Raw genomic sequence first — 20,350 nt, 5'->3', positions numbered from 1 at the left:
AGGCAATTATATAAGAATGTTGCATAAACAAAATATTTGAAAATCTGACCCCCCACCCATGCATGCATACAGTTGTTCTAGAAACGCCAGAAAACAGACAGCAGAACAAAGATAACATGGAAGAAAACAGTGCAGTTTTGGCCATAGCGAAATGATTTTCATTGTTCTTTTATCTCTTTTCTTAACTTTTCATGCCTATCACTCAGACTCTGATCAGTGCAAGCAGCTTTCTCCTCCTTTCTACAGAAGAAAAAGATAAAACGAAGACGAAGACATAACAACCAGCAGCCCCATCGTCCCATATGAAAAGATTCTGCCATGCAAAAGAGGTTAAGAAGTAAAGGGCCTTCTCCATTCCCCATAGAGATCCTTTCTTTTTCATTCCTTTATTTCCCACTGTAGGAGGCACCCACATGCATCTCATAAATGGGTTTTTAAATTATTTAATAAATCATAGGTTATTGCTTGCTGTATGTTGGGATCGGAATAAAAAAATATCAAAGTTGCAAGGAATTCTTTGGTTTTGGTATTAAATATGGCCCAACAAGTTAACATTTAAATCTCTTGACCTGATTTCTTATCTAACTTGAGTTTCAAATTAAATCATGTAAAAAATTGTCTCGATATAACATAGTTAACTTAGTGGGTTTAAAGACAACCTGGATGACCGGTAAAAATATGATTTGACTTTTTAAAAAAAATTCAAAATGATATATTTTTTTAAAAAAAATATTGAAACGGTGACATATTAGATGGACTCGAATTTCATGGCTTCGCCCTCAAACACGTGACTTGATCATGAACTTCTCTGAGTTTAATAACTCTTTTTAAAAAAACTTTTTTCGCCCTAACATGGATTGACTTGGTGGATCCAGATGCTGCCTGAATGACCAGTATAAATATGGATTGACTTTAAAAAAAAATCAAGATGATATCTTGTTTTTTTATTATTGAGATGATGACATGTTAGATCGACTTTGACTTCACATCTTAATTTGCAAAGTCCACGACTTGAGTCTTGGACTCCATTGGGTTTAATAACTCTATTTTATATACTATTTTTTACTTAATTATATGATATCAAAGATCAGGATGTTTGTTTGAGATTGTGATAACCTTATAGAAAAAAATCAAAATATATTATGAAGGCTAATTTAAAATCAATCAATTATTGAATAATGAAATTGAAAAAATAAATAAAAATTAAAGTAAAAAAAAAACTCTCCTTCCATTGTTCATGTAGGTGGTTTTCCCTCGAATCTTTTAATGTTGCTAGTAATTAATGTTAAAATTTTATTAATTAATTTCAAAAATAGTTTTCTATTTAACAAATGCACACTTGATAAATGTGTGATATATAGAGAGTCTATTTAGAAATAGGTCCTCTCTCTACCTTATAATTGTACATTTTATTCCACCAGAAATCATAGTTGTAAAGTCCGACCTGGTCGGCCTAGGGCATGGGTCGACCATATTAAAAAAAAACAGAATCAAAACGATATTGTTTTGACTATATCAGACAAATAAACAATGCAGCTTAGCCTAGTTAAGACGTATTAAGGGTGTCAATACCTTTTTTTATGCAATTAGTCCCCTTACCCGAACTATGATACTAGTTAGGATTCCTAGTAACCAAAATAATATGTGGCGACTCTTATTCCCTCTTTTTACCGATAAAGAACAAAAATTTTTTGTCATTTCCTCCCACACCATCCCCGACAACCCCGATCCATGAGGATGATCGCAAGGCCGCACACATGATACAATATCAATGTTTCCTTCCCTGTAGCTTAAGACGTAGATGATTGGTGGTAGAAAATCCAACACCTGCAAAACAATACCTTTTAATAGGATACAGGGATCCTCGGATGATAAAGCCAATGATTTTTAAGTAAAGAATTGTAATTAATGAGAGAATGAGATTTAAATTCCAAGAACAAGAGTTTGTTCTTGTTTTTGTATGATAAATGCTTCGAGGATTAAAGTATGAATACTTAAAAAATAGAAATTATGAACCATTTATCTAGGTGGTTTAAGGGGTATTTATAAACCCTAAACCTTATTATGTTGCTAGAATAGAGGGGGTGAAGAGTCATTTTTTCCTGATAGCATTAATAAGAGATAAATATCCCTTACACCATATTAATGATGGATATATATCTCTTACACAATATTAATGGTGATATATTTATAGGTGTAAAGAGATGAGTATTATTGACATTAACATTTTATGTTAAAAAGTCATAAGAATGAACAAACAAAACCTTATGACGCAACATGAGGTCTATAATAGTCTTTAGACCTATATTCACTTAGACTTGGTATTATACCAAGGCCACAAACGGTGGGTTTTATAGCTTGTCAAACTCATGTCTGTTTGGGCTTAGAGCGTAACTGAACTCAAAGATGTTGGGTTTGACAGCTTGTTAGACCCAAATGTACTTGTGCTCAGCACGTAGCCGAACCTAATAATGTTAGGTTTAGTAGTTTGTCAAACCCTTGTATGTTTGGGTTCAATGTGTAGCTAAACCCAAGAACATCAGGTTTGTTAGCTCACTAGATCTATGTCTACTTGAGCTCAGCCCATAGATGACTCCAAGGATGGTGGGTTTGGCAGCTTACCAAACTCGTGTCTGATTGGACTCATCGCATAACTGAACCCAAAGATATTAGATTTGGAAGAAAGTCATACTCATGTTATTTGGACCTGACGTTCTGTCATGCTTAGAGATGTTTGGTTAGCATCTAAATATGGACCTAGACTAAAAATTATTTAAAAAACAAAACGTGTAGATTACCAGAAATTAAAGGACTAAAATGTAAAGAAAAAAAGAAATTACTGTAATTATTATTTTGATCCGCGGTAAGTAATAAGTGAGAAAAGCTACAAAAACTTTGGTTTTTTTTTTAAATTGAATCCTAATAAGTTTGTCCACACTTATTTCCATGTCCATCAATCAATAAACATGCTTATCGATGTAACTTTTTGACATCCGTTGATCGGAATCATAGCCGAAACAGTCACCAAACTCTCCGTTGACAACTTCTCGTCATCTCTCCCCTTAATTTTCGGCTCGCTAACCATTGATGAAATAAAGTAAAAGAAACATGTAAATTGACTCCAGGGATCAAGATGAAACAGTGACCAAAAAATCTATCATAAACATACATCAAAGTTGGAAAAATCATAAAATTTCCACCGAATGAACAGCAGTAAAAAATAATTCCTGCGTTCGTGAAAAGTGCACACATGATGACAACCCCCACCTACTTTAGATTTTTATTAACAATTTAGTTATTATTCGACTAAACTAAACTAAATAGTCCCTTGAAAGTGACATTGAATTTATGAAAAGGACTACATGTGAACATGCGATTGAGAAGTCGGGACCGTGGTTTATCCCACAACCAACAGAAAAGAAAACGACTTTAACTAAGTCTAATTTTCAAATTAGTTGGGGTCAAGTTAAGATACCGAATTTCGGTTTTCTTAAAAACCAGTTCAAACATTGTAATAAAAAAAATCAGTTCAATCACCGAGTTTTAAATGTAGGAAGCTCCGTGAATACGTCAACATGCATTGCAGTGATGTCACTATGCACGTTATTTTAAAAAATATATTAAAATAGTTTTTTAATTTTTAATATCAACATACTAAAAACATCATAAAATATTAAAAAAATATTATTTTAATATTTTTTTCAAGATAAAAATATTTTTTAAATATATTCAATTACAAATAAAAACTCCAAACCCAAAAAAAAAAATACTTAGAATTTATCTATTGTCTACTTTTTATATATATATACATTTTCTTTTTTCTATAAATTTCAACATAAAAGCTTTACATGTTAATTGAACACGCATGTAAATAAATATCTTATAGTTCCTTTTTATTTATCCAATCTCGACCTATTTTTTTTATAAACCCTTCTTATAAATATACTAACAATTTTTTAATTTATAATAACAAGTTTGATAATTATTTCTACATATTATATATTTTCTTTACATGCGAACACATTCAATTCATGCAATTATTCAATCAATTAACTATACCTTCTAAAAGTTCTGAGTCCAGTAACAATGTAAACTCAACTTCAATTAAACATGATAACTAGATTCATTTCAAAGAATCATTAACACACCATCAAAAACCAAACACACATGAGCATTTATTTGATTTTCCACCCTTTCCTATTTTTCCTTAATGTGGCCTATGATTAATGCCCATAAAACACCAATTTTTCTTTGCCAAGTATCATCATTTAAAGTTATTTACTTTCTATTCCATCCCCAAAACATCACTATCACAATTTCTCATCTACCAACCCCGATTCAAATTTTAGAAATTTTACATGAATTTTATTGATATTCACTTAAACTTATACAAACGGGTTTATAACATTTTACCTAAAATTCGAATGCAAACTAGTCAAAGTTTTTTGCTTCCCTTGTCTTTTTTTTCTCTTTGCTCGAGCCTTTTCTCTTTATTCATTTTCCTTCACTCGTTTGTTCTTTTAAATTTTGTGTTGATTGTGTTTAAACCCTCACTTCCTCCCTATTCTATCTAATTTTTTTGTTTCTCTCAAGGTGTTTTAATGGTGGATTCTCTCATGATTTTTGTTTTATTTTCTTCCTTTCCCTTTTCGGCCGGCAGTTATAGGAGAAGGAAGAAGAAGCTAAATTTCCAGTTTTTCTAGCTTATTTACGAAATTGTTATTAAAGAACTTGTATGTTATTTTTTGTTTGACTATTGTCATTTCCGTATGACATTCTCTTTCTTCGATTTCCCTAAGATTTTAACCTAAGATAGAGCAATGTGTCAATATATTCCTTATAAAATTTCAGCTCGATTTGACAGTTAAATCGAGAATTATACCTAATAGCATAAAACTGGTTGGTAGGTGATTTTACACTAAAAATCAAAATTTTCTTGTTTCACCTTTTCATGGATTGTACTAATTATTTCACTAAATTATTAGGACCACATTTTTATTTCAAATATATTTATTTTACTTTTTCACTATTTAGTTTGTTTACTGACTTTTTACCGTTTCACATTATCATTTACACCAACACTTTTTCATCTCATTTTTTTTTTCTTACTTGTCTATAACGTATATAAACTCTTTTAATTTTATTTACTTATTTGTTATTTATTTTATTTTTAAATTTCTAGGGGTTTACAATTTTTTCACATTAATACCCATTTAGACTCATTAAAACATCTTCAACTTTTTTTAAAAATAATTACTTAAGGTTTTACACAAACTATCAAAAGATTTCATTCCTCGTCATAAGATTGACAAAATTTCAACCCAAGATTTACAATCCACCCTCTAATAAGAGAAAAACAAAAATTGACTCAGGAGCATAAGCTCGAGTTGTGAGGCCCATGCGTATTGGGCCATCCGCTAGGCAGGCCTATATGCCTGGATTTCTTTTCTTTTCATTTTCTTTCTTTTATACAATGTTTTTTATTTTTATTTTTTATAGGGTTTTCAAGTTTTTTAATTATTTTATGTTTATTTTTTTAAAAAAATAATTCTATTTTTGATAATTCAAGGGACATTTTCATCAAATATATATTTTAACAATATATATAAAATTGTACATATATATTAGGTTGTGCAATTTGTTATAGCTGTTTTTTCTAAAAAAAACCAAAAATAAATCTTGATTGGCAATATATTCACATTTTCTCGTGTGTGTGTTAATAATTAAATATATATTGAAATTGTTAAAATATTATTATTTTTTGAAAGATAATTTTAAAATATAATAATCAATATGTTCACCACATGAAATGCATGAGAAAAAGAATGATTAATATATAATTTAATTATCATCATTTAATAGTTTCAAAGAATTATAAAAATCAAATTATAAATAACTCTTAGATGTATATTATTTTGAGAAACAAAACTTTACTTATTTGCTATTTGTATAATATATTTTGAATTTTAATGAATACTTGATTTCATTTTGTTTTCAGCCTAACCTAGCATGCTTTTCTTTCTCTCTCTATTTCCCTCCTGGTTTTGCTTTTAATATTTAATTTTTATTGGTTTATTTATTTATTTTAATTTCATCGGTAAATATTTATTCAGTTTGGAATTGATTTTTATTTTTTATTATATAACTAAATTAAAAAATATTATTGGATCCAATTAAATTAATGATTTAGATCATTAATATTTAATTTTTGTTGGTTTATTTATTTATCTTAATTTCATCGGTAAATATTTATTCAATTTGGAATTTATTTTTTTATTATATAACTAAATTTAAAAATATTATTGGATGCAATTAAATTAATGATGTAGATCATAAATTTAATAGATTGATATAAATTGATTTAAATATTAAATATATTTTTTTCTAAATCATCTTGAAATTTTTTTTACATTAATTAAAAAATTTGCAGCGGCCTACATTGTATCACGATACGTAACATCAAACCTCATTCACTACTAAAAACAATGGATAAACAAACAAATTGTCCTAACATGTGTATATATCACAATCAAAGAACAAAAAATCAAGAATGGATAGAAGACATTGATATAACTGAGAATGTGAAACCTGATGCTGAATAAATTTCACAATTGCATCATATTATTATTATTATTATTATTATCTATAAACTAAAGAACTTGAGCTTTTTTTATATGAGTTGTTAAGACCCTATCCCTTTTTTTTTTGAAAAAAATTAATTTTAATAATAGGTTGACTTTGAATTAATCTTTATTAATTATTTAAATTTATTTTCTAAAAAGTTATTATAATTTCAAATAAATATTTGGTTGATGTTCAATCTTATGAGTTTCTATTATTATTATTATTATTATTATTATTATTATTATTATTATCATCAAGTACAAAATAGTTTCCAAACACTAAAGTTGTTAATCTCTTGAGTTCATGACTCAAGTCGCATGTTTGACAGGTTAAGCCGCGAGGTGTAGGTTGATCAAATATATAATTGTTAAACATCTAGTAGGTGACTTGGTGGTAAGAGCTTGTGATCAAGGGGTTTGCCCCCCCTGTGATCTCAGGTTCGAGTCTTGTGGTTGCTAATATGATGGCCACTGGAGATTTACATGGTCGTTAACTTCAGGATCCGTGGGATTAGTCGAGGTGCGCGCAAGTTGGCCCGAACACTCATGTTAATAAAAAAATATAATTGTTTTAATATTAAAAAAATTATTATATTGATTTTTTTAAAGTCATACCATATTTTTTATTGATTATTCGAGTTGTTTTGAACATGGTAAATCAACTGAGTTACATTGAAGAAACTTCTACATAAGCTAATTTAAAACTTGAGTTGGATTAAAAGTCATGCCAATTAGTTTCAAAGTCAATATTGAATTATAATATTAAATAATTTTTTATGATATCATTTATTTTTTATTTTAGGTCATAAGATGGACCAATGAATTATTCTCATGCTAAAATACATGCACATCGATTATAAACATATTTGGTATTGCAGTCAAAATATTATTTGTTAAAAATTTAATTTTGTTATTTAAAATTATTTTTTGAATATTTTAAAATTATTTTAATATGCTAAATATATATATATATATAAATTTTAATAATAAAAAATATTATCTTAAAATATCTTTAAATAAAATATTTTTAAATAAAAATATTTTAAAAACAACTATTATTTAACTCCCTAACTCCCTTTATATTTTAAATGTTTCTCGATGACGTACGAGAAGATTTTAATATTTTTTTAACCAAAATTTATTTAAAAAGAAAGCATGTCTTATTAAACAAAGGAAAGTAAAAATCAAACGCAAAATCTGACCTTTTTTTCCTTGAACCCATTCTCCAGTCTCCACCCATAAGTACGACTTTCCTTTCAACAAGAGATACCTGTCTTGTCCAAGAAGCAAAACCATAGCGATAGAACCAAAAGCACAAAACACAACAACATCATCAAAAAGCACACGCCTTCCATTCTTTCTTTTTAAAGCCATAATAGATTCAGATTATATACAAAGACGTTATAAAACCCGAATACGGCACCATAAATATGATGTTTAGTGGTGGAGGGGAAGGAGATGGGCTAGGGCGGATAAATATGATGCCAACGGCGGCGATGCTAAGTCCAACGGCGGAGATCTCGCCGAGGGGTCCACCTCAACAACAACCACAGTGGGGACAACAAGAAACGAAGGAGTTTATTGGGATTAGAGCGGAGTTGGAGAAGGATTTTACTGTGACGAAGAGGAACAAGACTTTATGGGAGATAGTGAGTGTTAAAATGAGAGAGAAGGGTTACCGAAGGACACCCGAACAGTGTAAGTGCAAGTGGAAAAACCTCGTCAATCGCTACAAGGTATTGTTTTCATGTGTCTTTGGATGTAATAAGAAATGGGTTTTAAGAAAGTTGTGTCCTTTTCACCTTTCTTCCTCTTTTTTTTTTCTTTGGGGGGGGGGGGGGAGATTATTGCTTGGTAAATCTAGGATTTGCTAGGTTTTAATAGGGTTGTAAAATGAGTGTGATTATCTTGATAAGAGATATTTGTGACCCATAATTTGTTAATCAGTTGAGTTAAATTGAAATGATTGTGTAAAGTTTAGCGTGTAATACATAGAAATGATGCATAAAAGAGGGAATGAACTTAGTTAGGACATGGATAATGCTAGTGGTGGAACAAAAAGGGAATGAAAGGAACGGAGAAGGAAGGTCATTAGAAGTTAAAAACTCTGACTTTAGGAGTAGGGCAAGCTTGGGGAGGTAAGTTCGATCTGTTCCCAGATTGAGTGTAGTTGTTGACACAATTGTGTTTTAGTGTAAAAGACGGTCCTTTTGGAAGCTAGATTTTGTATGGAGCGGTTAGCCTTGGATGATAGACTGTCTAATGATTCTGCAATTTGAATGGTTATCCAAATACCCTGTTGTTTTGAGGCGATTTTTTCTAGATTTAAAAATACTAGGGCATGTTGCATGAGAAAAAACAAATGCTTGAAATGTTTTTCAATGTCAGATTTTAAATATTACTTTTAAAAGTAATGGAGGAAAAAAAATGATTTACTGTGAAGTAACTCAACGGGGAAGGATACTAGTTGTGTTTTAGCTGTTTATTGCTGTTGCTTACTATAGCATACAACCTTGCAGTCTGTAAGCAAATTCTATATTTTGTAAAATCTTCTCTATATAAGGTTGTAGCTTGGTCTTTAAGTTATATTGTGTTAGTTTGAATGTGTTATATCGGAAGTTTGTTTCTAGAGTTGCCAGCATCCCCTCAACCTATCCCATCCCCTCATGCTAGATTTTCAACATTCCTTCCTACAAATTCCTTTATTTATCTGATTTGGAACCAACTTGTGCTCTTTTACTCATCTATGCAGAAGGTTATGGAGAAAAGGGGATAGGATGTTATTGGATTCTCTAGCTAACAAACGCAGTTTCAATTATACAACAACACAATGAAAAAAAAACAAAAAACAAAACATGTGGCTTCTTGTACTTAACTTAGTAATTAAGGGATTACAAAAAACAAAACATGTGGCTTCTTGTACTTAACTTAGTAATTAAGGGATTCTAGACCACTAATTAGCTACATGGGATGTGACCTTCGTGCATCAACTACTTACAACTTACAAGTTGCATGCTTTGAAGCAATTAAAAGTAGCTGCAGCAAAGGGCATCTAGCTTGCTTCACCTTGTAGGTATGTTACAGCAATTTACCTTGATAGTTTCTCAGTCGATAACCTGTTTCCCATTTACCTTAATCAAGGAAACAACTTCAGTCTCTGAGAAAACATTAAATGTTGAACTGATACCAATATAAGTTACAAATCACGAACTTGCTGGTATCCCTAAATTTTGACTTTTCTGAACCTTCTGTAAAATAGGTCTGAAACAAGTTAGAGAGAGTTATGCGAACATCAAATTAGCTGCAGCAGACCTTTGTGTCCTTTTCAGGCTGATTTTCGCCATCGAGCACCTGATATCCTTTGGTAATGTTCGGTAGAATGTGATGTGATGTGATGTAATGGAGAGAAGAAACAATCAGAATCTCCTTCCATTGTATTACGTTGCTTTCAATTACCTTTTTCCCCATGAGATATTTTACAGCCATGTTATGCCTTATACATCAACGTCTTCAAAATTCAACTTCAAATATTGGAAGGATTTTTCTGCTTTTTAAACTTCTTTCAGATACTGTTTATATTCTCATTGGTGAGTTTTGGTTTAGTTTAAAGCAGGTCAGTTATAGGCTGTATTCTCCACGATGCCTACTTACCTATTCTTCTAATACAACTGAACTTTCTCTTATAAAATTACAGGTAATGCTAAGGAGTGCCCATGTGGCATTAGTTAAGGTGCATTTATTGTGCATTGAAAATTATAATTTAATACTGAAATTTGATATGTGAATGGCTCAACAATGATTAGAATTGCATGTATTGATTACCAAACACTATAACAAATGCACCTTAACAAGTGCTCTAGGTGCTCGTTAGTAAAACCCTTCATTGTAACTTCTTGTTAGGAAGGACCATCCAACCACTGGCTTGGTTAGCCAAAGATGTTTATATGGGCATACATGATAAAAACTCCTTTGCTGCATCTTTTGGTCTAAAAACTAGAATATTAATATTAATGAATACCCTCTGCTATATGTTCAAAATGGTTCTATTATTGTAGTCTCTAAGGTCTTTTTAGCTTTTCACCCAACAAGTGATTGATATATTAAATTGATGTATTCATCCATCCCGTGCACCATGTGCTCTTTCTTAATCAATACTGTTGATTGCAATTAATCAGGGAAAGGAGACATCTGATCCTGAGACTGGCCGACAATGCCCGTTCTTTGAGGAACTGCATGCAGTGTTCACTGAAAGAGCTAAGAACATGCAGCGACTACTTCTTGAATCTGAGGCAGGTTCTACTCAGTCAAGGAAAAAGATGAAAAGAACTAGTGGAGATAGATCCTCGGATGAATTCTCAGAAGAAGAAGATGAGGATGAAGATGATAGTGAGGAGGAGAAGCCAGTCAGAAGCAATTCTAGGAAGAGGAAGGTTGAAAAAATTATAGCGGAGAAGTCTCCAAGAGCAAGCAGTAGTACTGTTGGTGGCATTCAAGAAATGCTCAAGGAGTTCTTGCAGCAGCAACAGAAGATGGAGATGCAGTGGAGAGAGATGATGGAAAGGCGTTCTCATGAGCGGCAGATGTTTGAGCAGGAATGGCGACAGTCAATGGAGAAGCTCGAGAGGGAGAGATTAATGATTGAGCAGGCGTGGAGGGAGAGAGAAGAACAGAGGAGGATAAGAGAAGAGAGCAGGGCTGAGCGTAGAGATGCCCTGCTGACAACCCTTTTGAACAAACTCATCCGTGAAAATAATATATAAAACTAGCAGGTCAAAAAATTTCTTAGATTGATCTTTCGTTTGCTTTTAAATTGTATGGTTTGATTAGGATAGTCAAGAAAAGAAGTTATGCATTGTGGGTGACGAATAGCAATAGGAAAAACTGTATTGAGATGAGGGGGGGAGAAGAAAAAACGTATGAACAGTAAACGTACAGACAGTTGCCTTTTGTTTTGGTATAATACCAGAGGAACTCTTTTTGCTAAGTTGGACATCAGCGGATGATGGGAGAAATTCTTTGGTGTATCAACGTGGGGAAATCTATACATGTATTAATTCATGACTGTATCTCCTGGAGAGAAATGCTTTGAGGAACAGGTCATGCCTGTTAACATTTTTCTTCTGTGGAGAAGATAGAACTGAAAATGATTGGAGCATTAAATACAAGATTTTTTTTTCATCTCATTGATGATTCACATTATCTCATTGTTTTATTGCAGTGTTGTGTGCTTGCTCTTTGTGAGTCATGCGGTGACGAAGTGTTTTTTATTTTTTTAATATTTTTTTTTAATTGTTTTTTTTTTATTGTTCTGATGTCTGAATTTCAAAATTAAAATTTTAATTTTGGGATGGCAACAGGTGGAGTTGGGTTGAATTTTCATCTCTTGCCCCCACATTTCACGACGAGTCAGGACTCAGGATTATATAACATGTTTGGGACGGATCAGGTTAATGTTTCGTCTCATTTTTTTATTTTTTATTTTTAATCTGTGTTAATCAAGCATCACCAATGGAGCCAAATTGGCGAATTGAAGTATATATCTCTTAAGCCTACAAAGGTATCACCTTTATGGTAGTATGATATCTGTACGCATGACGTGTATTAAATTAAATTAAAATAATAGATCTTCTAAAAAAAATTATTGTAGCCCTTTTCAACGTGGATTACAATAGAAGGAGAAAAAGGAGTAAAGGAAAATAAATGAATAAAACTTGTTCTTTCTTGTTTTTATTCCCTTCATCTATTGTGTTTAAAAGATGAGGAACTTTATTTGAGCTTGAGTTGAATTATTGATGAGAATTGATATGTTTTACGAGTTTATGTAAATTGTGTTTAAATGAATAAATAATTAAATAGATGTCTTCATGTTAGATTAAGGTTTTTAATATGAGAAATCATTGGGTAAGATATTAATTAAAAAAATTGAAGAAGAAAAACGTTTTCCCATCTTAGTGTGAGGTTCGACTAAGATGATGAAAAAAAAGGGGTTGAGGTTGTTTGAAATTTGAATTATCTTCTATGTATTTCATGTAGAATTATGTTAGTTCGATCATAAATGAATAGACAATGCAATGATTTCAAAGAAATTTAAGAAAAATTTAAAAATTTATGCATTCCTTTAAGAAAAGAAGTTTGGCTAAACATGCTAGAGTGAGAGGGTGAGTTTTTGGTAAATTCTTGATTTAATATTGACTAATTATATGATGAATGGTGTGAATTACAGACAGTCGAGTTTAATTTGCATGAAAAATATTAAAAAAAAACCTTGGAATTTATGATGTAGGTTCGACCTACATAGTAGTTAAAGGAGGAGACTTAATTTTATTTGAAAAAGTTAATTTGAATGATCTAGATATAATCCATGTATGAATAAGTCTAAATTGCATGAAGAATTTAATTGAAAACCCATGTTTCCTTGGTTATTGCTTGACCAAACAAAGAATAAAGGATGATGAAGTACATTGAATTGAAATAATAAGAGGAATTTAAATTAAATGAGTGAATAATATTCTATAAAATGAAATTAAAAGAAATTTTATGAATGATTGAAAATAACATATTAGAATTATTTAAACCTAAGTTAGCGGAGGGATAGAAAATGAAAGAGTTTATGATTATAATAAATTGATGTGAACAAATGAAATTTGAGTTATCTAAAAATAATTGAATTTGATTTGGATGGGTGAAAGGATTAAACTACTTGAAAATAATTTGTGAAATTCCTTGGAAATAAGATGACAGTTGATTGAAAGTTGAAAAATAAGACTTTTGAAATAAGAATTTTGAATTAAAAATAATTCTAATTATGATGATAAAGGAGAGGATGCAAAAGCTGTACAACCGTTAGAAATAGTCAAACAATAAGAGACTTGAGGTAGATGCTTAACACCTCAATAACTTTTATTCCTTTTTTTAGAATTCAATATTAATTGTTGCTTTCTTTGATTTCAAGATTTTACTGAAATCATAGTAGTTGGCAATATATTTGTTGAAGTAAGAAATTTATGCTGAAAAACATAATTATTGGTTTCCAAACTAGAATGTTGATATAAGTGGCATTCATGCAAGGTTGATGGACTGATTGATATCTAGTTGGGATTATCAGAATTATTAGCTTCCAAACAGGAATGCTAGAACAATTGACACCCAAGTAAGGTTGTTAGAATGATTGGTATCCAATTGGGATTAATGAAATTCTTGGCCTCCAAATAGAATTGTCGGAATAATTGGCATCCAAGTAAGGTTGTTGAATTGATTGGTATCTAGTTAGGATTACCGAAACGTGAAATACTTACTATTTAAGAAAGGTTGTCGGATTGATCAATATCCAATTAGGATTACATGAATTATTGGCTTCTAAATGAGAATACCTAGATAATTAGCATCCAAGTAAGGTTGTCAGATTGATTAGTATCCAATTGTAATTACCAAAATTATTAGCTTCTAAATAGGAATACTGAAATAATTGATAATCATGATAGTTCATTAAATTTATCGATAATCGAGTAATGGTTTCCAGATTAATTAGTATTCGTAATGAATAACTGAATTAATCAGCTATGAAGTAGGATAATTGAGTTACTAAGCTATTCGAGAAAGATAATTAAAAAGATTGGAGAAGAAATAAAATGTGAAAAATTATCAAGTTTGTTGTTTGAATGATTAGAATAAAAAGAACAAAATATAAGTAAAGAAAATAGTATAATTAGGAATGGATTCTTTAATAATTATTTGAAATAATATAAATCCATATTGAAAAAAGATTAATGTATTGTCATGCTAATTCTTATTTCAGGACTTCCATATGGTTGTCAAGAATGAACTTTTGTTATTACTTCCATGTACTAATTAATAGAAAAGAGTTGTACATAATTTTCTATTTATGGATAATGAATCGTAATATCTCAAGTATTTCTTTTGATGTGTAAACTGAAGTAAATGAACTTTAATGTTTTACTAGAGAAAAACTTGTATTTATGTAGTAATCATGTTTATCTTATATCATTTCCTTATTATTCAAGTTTTACATTGCTTTAATAGTGTAATATATTGATTATGTTAAAATGATGTGGTGGAATATTATTGAGATATTAATGGGATGCGATTCCATATAAATTTGATTGATGAATGAGATTGATTTCCATAATTTATATTGATGTGACACTTGAGATCATTATACATTATGAGAAACTCTGCTGAAATTTTGATAGGAATAAAAAAACTTTACTCTGGTTTCAACAACCATGACTTGATATGTTGTCATAAGTTGGTATAAAAATTAGAGATATCACATTTTCAATGTATTTTGTGGGTATTGATTCTTATTGAATTTGTTTATTTTGACAGTGAGTGCTAATATAGATGTACAATTTGAGATCCTAGACCTTTCAAAAAAATAAATATTTCAATACAGACCTTTTGAGATAGTTCTAATGTCTTTTGAAACTTGTCTTTGTGAATCTCTATGCTAATGACATAAAAGATTCCATCCAAATTCTTCATATCAAAGTTTTGAGAAAGAAATTGTTTAGTCTCATATATAGAAAATCCAAGTTTTTAAAACTCCATCATTCATTAATCTTTTAATTCTTTTAATGGAGACGTGACCTAATCTTTTATGCCATAACATAGAGTGATTCTCATTAATTTTGCTCCTTTTAATACTAGAATTAACATGCATTGATAAATAGTTGAGCTCAAAAGTGAGGTCTAGATCAATTTTATATAATTAATGTTCTATCACCAATAGAAAATTTATTTTTTCAAAATACTAAAAATATTTCAATTAAATGAAAATCCATAACTAATATTATAATATTTCAAAATTGAAATAAAATTTCTAGAAAATGATGGAACATAAAATATATTTTTCAAATCCAAACTAAATCTAAATTTTAAAATTAATCTAAAAGTCCTCATAGCTTCAACTTCAAAATACATCTAATTTTTTAAATAAATGCTTATTCATTTTCTTTGAGCTTCCTTAGACTCAGAAAGCCTTGTATGGTATTAACAATATGAATTGTAGAATTAGAATCAATTCATCATGTATTATTAGGAGTTTCAATAAAAATAAATATTCATGACTTACTAAAGAGATGAGTTTACCTTTTTTGGCAATCTTTCTTAATATGTCCCCATTTCTTGTAGAAGAAATATTAGTTATTTTTTCCATGTTGTTTTATTAACATACCTATATGTTTCTTCTTTTAAAGGGTTGTTTTATCCTTTTTGGCATTTCTCTAGACTAAAGAAACCAAATGAACACTTGTATGGTCAATAATTTATTAATTGATTATTTTTTCTTATGTGTTTTATAAAAAAATCTTATACGAATCATATTTCATAGAGAGAGAGTTTAAAATGAAATGAACTAAGAATGAATCAAGAACCAAACAAAATTGAAGGGTAGTTAAGTAATTATCTTGTGAAAAAAAGATAAAAGTTAAAAATACCCTTGCTCTCAAGTTATATTTTATATGTTTTAAAGGGTAAATTAATAATTATTTTATATAATAAAAATATAAAAAGAATAATTTATCTCATTCAAATTGGTAACACCAACTAATCATCATGAAAAACTAATCATCATGAAAAGATCATTTGACCTTTTAAAATTCAATTCTCTCCTTGTTATTATAGAGTGAAAAGTTTTTAATGCACTATAGCAATTCATACTGCACTTAATCTTGCTCGTAAAACATTAATGAGACTTAGGTCTTTTTTCAAAAAAAAAAAAAAAACTTATATATAATAGAATTTTTCAGTATAATAAAATATAATAATGAAAAAACAATCAATATACATATTTTTTAGAATGTAAACTTGCTATAAATCGTTTTTATTTTTTAAATAATATATTATCAGTTAGGTTAGAATTTTTTTTAAAAACTCAATATACATATTTTTTTAGAATTAGTGTATTTTTAGACGAGATGTAACATATAGTATTGTTACTGAGGCCAGTAGGTAGCAAGGGTGGTTCCATGGTCTAGCGGTTAGGACATTAGACTCTGAATCTAGTAACCCGAGTTCAATTCTCGGTGGAACCTATACATGCATCCCTTTTTATTTTCAATTTTAATTTAGGTACCAATACGCAGCGTTTTTAATAATAAGGGAATATAAAATACGCGATTTGTGATTGTGGGTGTCGTAGGCATAACCTTCTTTCCTTCCCCCAAAACAAACAAACAGAACTCTCTCTCTCTCTCTAACTCTCTCTGGGTATTGAAAAATGAGAATTATTTAGGGTTTGGTTTGGGCGACAAAGAAATAAAAATCAATTCCGTTTCGTAAATAATCTCCATATCATATCATATCATATCCGGATTCATTGAAAAATTAATCGCCTCTTAAATACCAATTAGGGTTCACAAAAATCCATATTCTTACTATGATTATAATCTCTTCACCTCTCGCCTTTCTTATCTGTGAAAATCTTCGTGTTTTCGGTCCCGGCCTCAATCCTTTCTCTCCTTATTGTGTTGATCATTACTCAACTTCTCGCTAAATCGATTGTCTTTTCTTTGAAAACTGAACATGTAAATCTGTCGTTTGCCTTTTTTCTTGCTGAGCTTTCTTGCTGTTTTTTTTATTAAAAAAAAGCTAATTGGATCTTATTGAGGACTTGATTGAAAAAGAACAGGCGCACGCTAATTGTCGGATTGTGTTTGATTTTGGTCTCTCTGTGTGCGTGTGCGTATTTTTGTTGAAATTAAAAATTATGCCACAGGAAGATTGTGTTGCTGTTTCGTTGAGGCGTAACTTGTCGAGAAGACGGTCGTTTAGGTCAGTTGGGGGTGTTGACAGAGATGATAGAGGTTGGACTTCGCTTCATATTGGTGCTAGAAAAGGTGATCTCAAACAGGTAATTATTGTATCTTCCTTTCTTTTTTTGGCTTTATTTATTTTCTCTCACTCTTTTTTTTTTTGCTCTGGAGCTTGTTAAGTTTGCTACTTGTTGCGACTCTGGTGTTTATACTTTATATTGATGAGGAGTTGTATAGTTTATATATTGTTTATGTTAATGGATGCCCAATGATTTACTTGAGTCTTTTTACGAGTTGTTGTTTGCCAGGGCAATATGACGGGAATTTCTTTATAAGCTGCAAAATAGTGTTCTTTCTTTCTTTCAAAGTTGTAACCTTGTCTTTAGTTACTGACTTTATTTTAGTGGATTGGAGATCAAAAATTCGTGGCTCAATGAGGATAAAGTGTTTGGATTCTTGAATTAGTTAGTTAATCCCCGCTAGTTATTTTGAACAATTATTGGAAGGTTCTGGTCTGATTATTGGTAGCTATTTTGGCATTGAACAACTTTAATTAGCTGGCACCCTAAACACCAAGATGAGATCTTTCGCCATAGAAGTCTCCTTTTCATTTGAAGTAATTTGAGAAAAAAAAGTCCCCACTCTCCCTTTATGCCTATGCCTACATTAGATCTTCCACAATCTGCTACATACACATGCTTTCCTGTAGTTGTTGGTACAATAATCTGTTCTATCTCTTCCATTCTAGGGGTGGAAAATTAGATAGAAGAATGGGGTTCCTCGAGAGCCAGTTTTTTATTTTGTTTATGTTATATTATCCTCTCATTTTAACTTTATTTGCTTTGCATCATTGTGTTTGTGTATATTTTCACTTACGCAAGCTTCTGTGTAAATATCAAGAGGCGCTCTTTTGTACTAAAGGAAGCTGTGCAAAGAATTAGACTGTGGGTAATGAGTATTGTTTGTTGATTGAAGATTTTTTTTAACAGGTGAAACATTTACTCGATGAAGGAATGGATGTTAATGTGCCTGCATGGGGCCCAAAATCAAAAGGCCTGACCGCGCTCCACCTTGCTGCTCAGGGTGGTCACCTTGAGATTATGGATGAATTGCTTGCTCGTGGTGCTAATATTGATGCTAGAACCCTGGGTGCCTGTGGTTGTAAGTATCTTCAACTCATGGAAGAGAGTTTTCAAGCACCTAACTCCCTCTCTGTCCTCCTTTGTTTCTCTTCTCAATTTATATTCTGTAACTGTGGTAGCTGATACATATTTTATCACATTTCACAGGGACACCACTTCACCGTGCTGCAAAGGAAAGGAAGAAAGAAGCAGTCAAATTTCTAATAGAGAACGGTGCATTCTTGCCAGATGATATGAATGATAGCAGATTTAACCCGCCACTCCATTACTGCACCGGTCTTGAATGGGCATATGAGGAGATGAAGCGTCATCAGAGAGAGAATTTGTCAGCAGGCGAAGCATCCTACAGCTCTGAAAGCTAATACCTTTCATCATCGTCACCTTGCTGCTTTCTGTATTGCACTAAAAAGTTCTTAGTGTGTTGTATCACTGTGCTTACCTGGGAGTCTTGAATGTTTTTCTGTTATAATGTGAAACTTTTCACATACACAGAAACTACATTGTATCTGATCCATCGAGACATGAGTTGTAATTTCTAAATTCTCTATATTTTTAATCAAATGGTGTAATTATTGTGTGCGTGCTTATTTACCCAATTATCCTCTTAATTGAAAAGAATTTTGGCATGTCTTGGTTTATAGTTTGAAAACACTTTTATTCAATGTTTGCTACATTTTTTTATGAATGAAAAGGAAAAAAACATCTCACTACTTTTTTCTGGTTAATTGAAATGGTGTTTTCATGATTTTACTCCTCACCAAAAGAATCAAAATTGGTTATTGGGAGTATTGAGGTTTTTTTATAAGACTTGTTAATTATTATTAAATCTATAGAAAATAAACAAGTCTTTTCATTTTAAAAGCAAAGTGAAAAATACATTTTACAGCAAAAAACTTAAAAATAATATTAAGGGGTATTTTATATTTTTATAATGATTTTTTTTATTATTATTAGGTTAGCTAAGGGACAATTTGATATTTAAATAAAATTACAAAAAAAACAGAACACAAAGAAATGACTAAAAAGTCTTTAAAAACAAAAAATCTAAAACTAGTGTCAATGGGTTTTTTTGTTACTATCAAATTAGTTAGTAAACAATTTAATATTTGATCAAATATAAAAAAATAAAAAATAAAAAAGCGACCGACACATGCATCACATGTGCCAGCTTGTGGGAGGTGCCTACATCATTTAGCCGATGCGTGCGACGACTCCTAGTAGCCAAAATCACTCTTTTGTTGTGTTGTTGGAAGCGCTGTGATGTCTTCTTGCTCTTAAAGCGACACATGTGGTTAGTGGTGACACGATTTGTCGCCGACAATATTTTTTTCTGCCCTCCTTTTCTCTCATTCACTTGAACTTTATGCTAGCCATGTAAAATTTAAGAGTTATCCTTTGATTTCTTGGTATTTACATTTCAATCCTTATATTTTTTATTTTTATTTTTATTCTTTGTCCTTTTGTAAAATTTTGATTCGTTTTCAATTTCATCTTTCAATTTCAATTTCGAATATGTGGTTTTGTCCAATTTGATTCTTATTTTTTTATTGTTTTTTTTTATTTCTTTTGGTAAATTGACTTTTCTTTTCAATTTCATCCTTCATTTAAAAAAATATTTTATTTTTTATTTCAATTTTAATCCCCATTCATTTGATTGTTTTAATTTTTTTGGATCCTTTTGTTAAATTAATTTTTCTTTTCAATCACCCTTCAATAAAAACTAAAATTTATTTTTTGTTTAAATTTTGATATGTATTCCTTTAATTGATATATATTTTTTAATTTTATTGTATAATTGAATTTTTTTTTTCAA

The 20,350-nt window shown here is 30.4% G+C and overlaps 2 protein-coding genes and 1 non-coding gene across 4 annotated transcripts; all 3 read left to right on the top strand.

Annotated features, from left to right (window-relative positions):
- Positions 1–7,825: 7,825 nt before the first annotated feature.
- LOC18094057 (trihelix transcription factor GT-3b) lies at positions 7,826–11,817 on the top strand. Of its 2 annotated transcripts, none has more exons than XM_006368214.3 (2): positions 7,826–8,359; positions 10,799–11,817. In XM_006368214.3, exons 1-2 carry the CDS (start codon positions 8,054–8,056, stop codon positions 11,381–11,383), a joined length of 891 nt encoding a protein of 296 aa, XP_006368276.1. In that variant the 5' UTR covers positions 7,826–8,053; the 3' UTR covers positions 11,384–11,817. The 2 variants fall into 2 exon arrangements, with proteins under 2 accessions (XP_006368276.1, XP_024449351.2); XM_024593583.2 differs by lacking the exon at positions 7,826–8,359 and adding an exon at positions 9,996–10,317.
- A 4,786-nt stretch (positions 11,818–16,603) lies between these two features.
- TRNAQ-CUG (transfer RNA glutamine (anticodon CUG)) lies at positions 16,604–16,675 on the top strand. The gene has a single exon. It is a non-coding gene; the product is annotated as a tRNA-Gln (tRNA).
- A 101-nt stretch (positions 16,676–16,776) lies between these two features.
- Positions 16,777–19,133, top strand: LOC18094056 (phytochrome-interacting ankyrin-repeat protein 2). The gene is made up of 3 exons (XM_006368213.3): positions 16,777–17,493; positions 18,385–18,556; positions 18,685–19,133. Exons 1-3 carry the CDS (start codon positions 17,350–17,352, stop codon positions 18,897–18,899), a joined length of 531 nt encoding a protein of 176 aa, XP_006368275.1. The 5' UTR covers positions 16,777–17,349; the 3' UTR covers positions 18,900–19,133.
- Positions 19,134–20,350: the final 1,217 nt, after the last annotated feature.

Source organism: Populus trichocarpa, chromosome 1 (assembly GCF_000002775.5).
Source record: "Populus trichocarpa isolate Nisqually-1 chromosome 1, P.trichocarpa_v4.1, whole genome shotgun sequence".
NCBI classification, from domain to species: Eukaryota; Viridiplantae; Streptophyta; class Magnoliopsida; order Malpighiales; family Salicaceae; genus Populus; species Populus trichocarpa.
The sequence above is the reverse complement of the archived record's forward strand: the minus strand, read 5'-3'. Positions and strand labels throughout refer to the sequence as shown.

Bases quoted from the DNA above. Each gene is read 5' to 3' on its own strand.
- LOC18094057 (XM_006368214.3), top strand. From the start codon at position 8,054: ATGATGTTTAGTGGTGGAGGGGAAGGAGATGGGCTAGGGCGGATAAAT. The intron at 8,360-10,798 runs GTATTGTTTTCA...GCAATTAATCAG, and splicing joins ACCTCGTCAATCGCTACAAG to GGAAAGGAGACATCTGATCC.
- LOC18094056 (XM_006368213.3), top strand. From the start codon at position 17,350: ATGCCACAGGAAGATTGTGTTGCTGTTTCGTTGAGGCGTAACTTGTCG. The intron at 17,494-18,384 runs GTAATTATTGTA...TTTTTTTAACAG, and splicing joins GAAAAGGTGATCTCAAACAG to GTGAAACATTTACTCGATGA. The intron at 18,557-18,684 runs GTAAGTATCTTC...CACATTTCACAG, and splicing joins AACCCTGGGTGCCTGTGGTT to GGACACCACTTCACCGTGCT.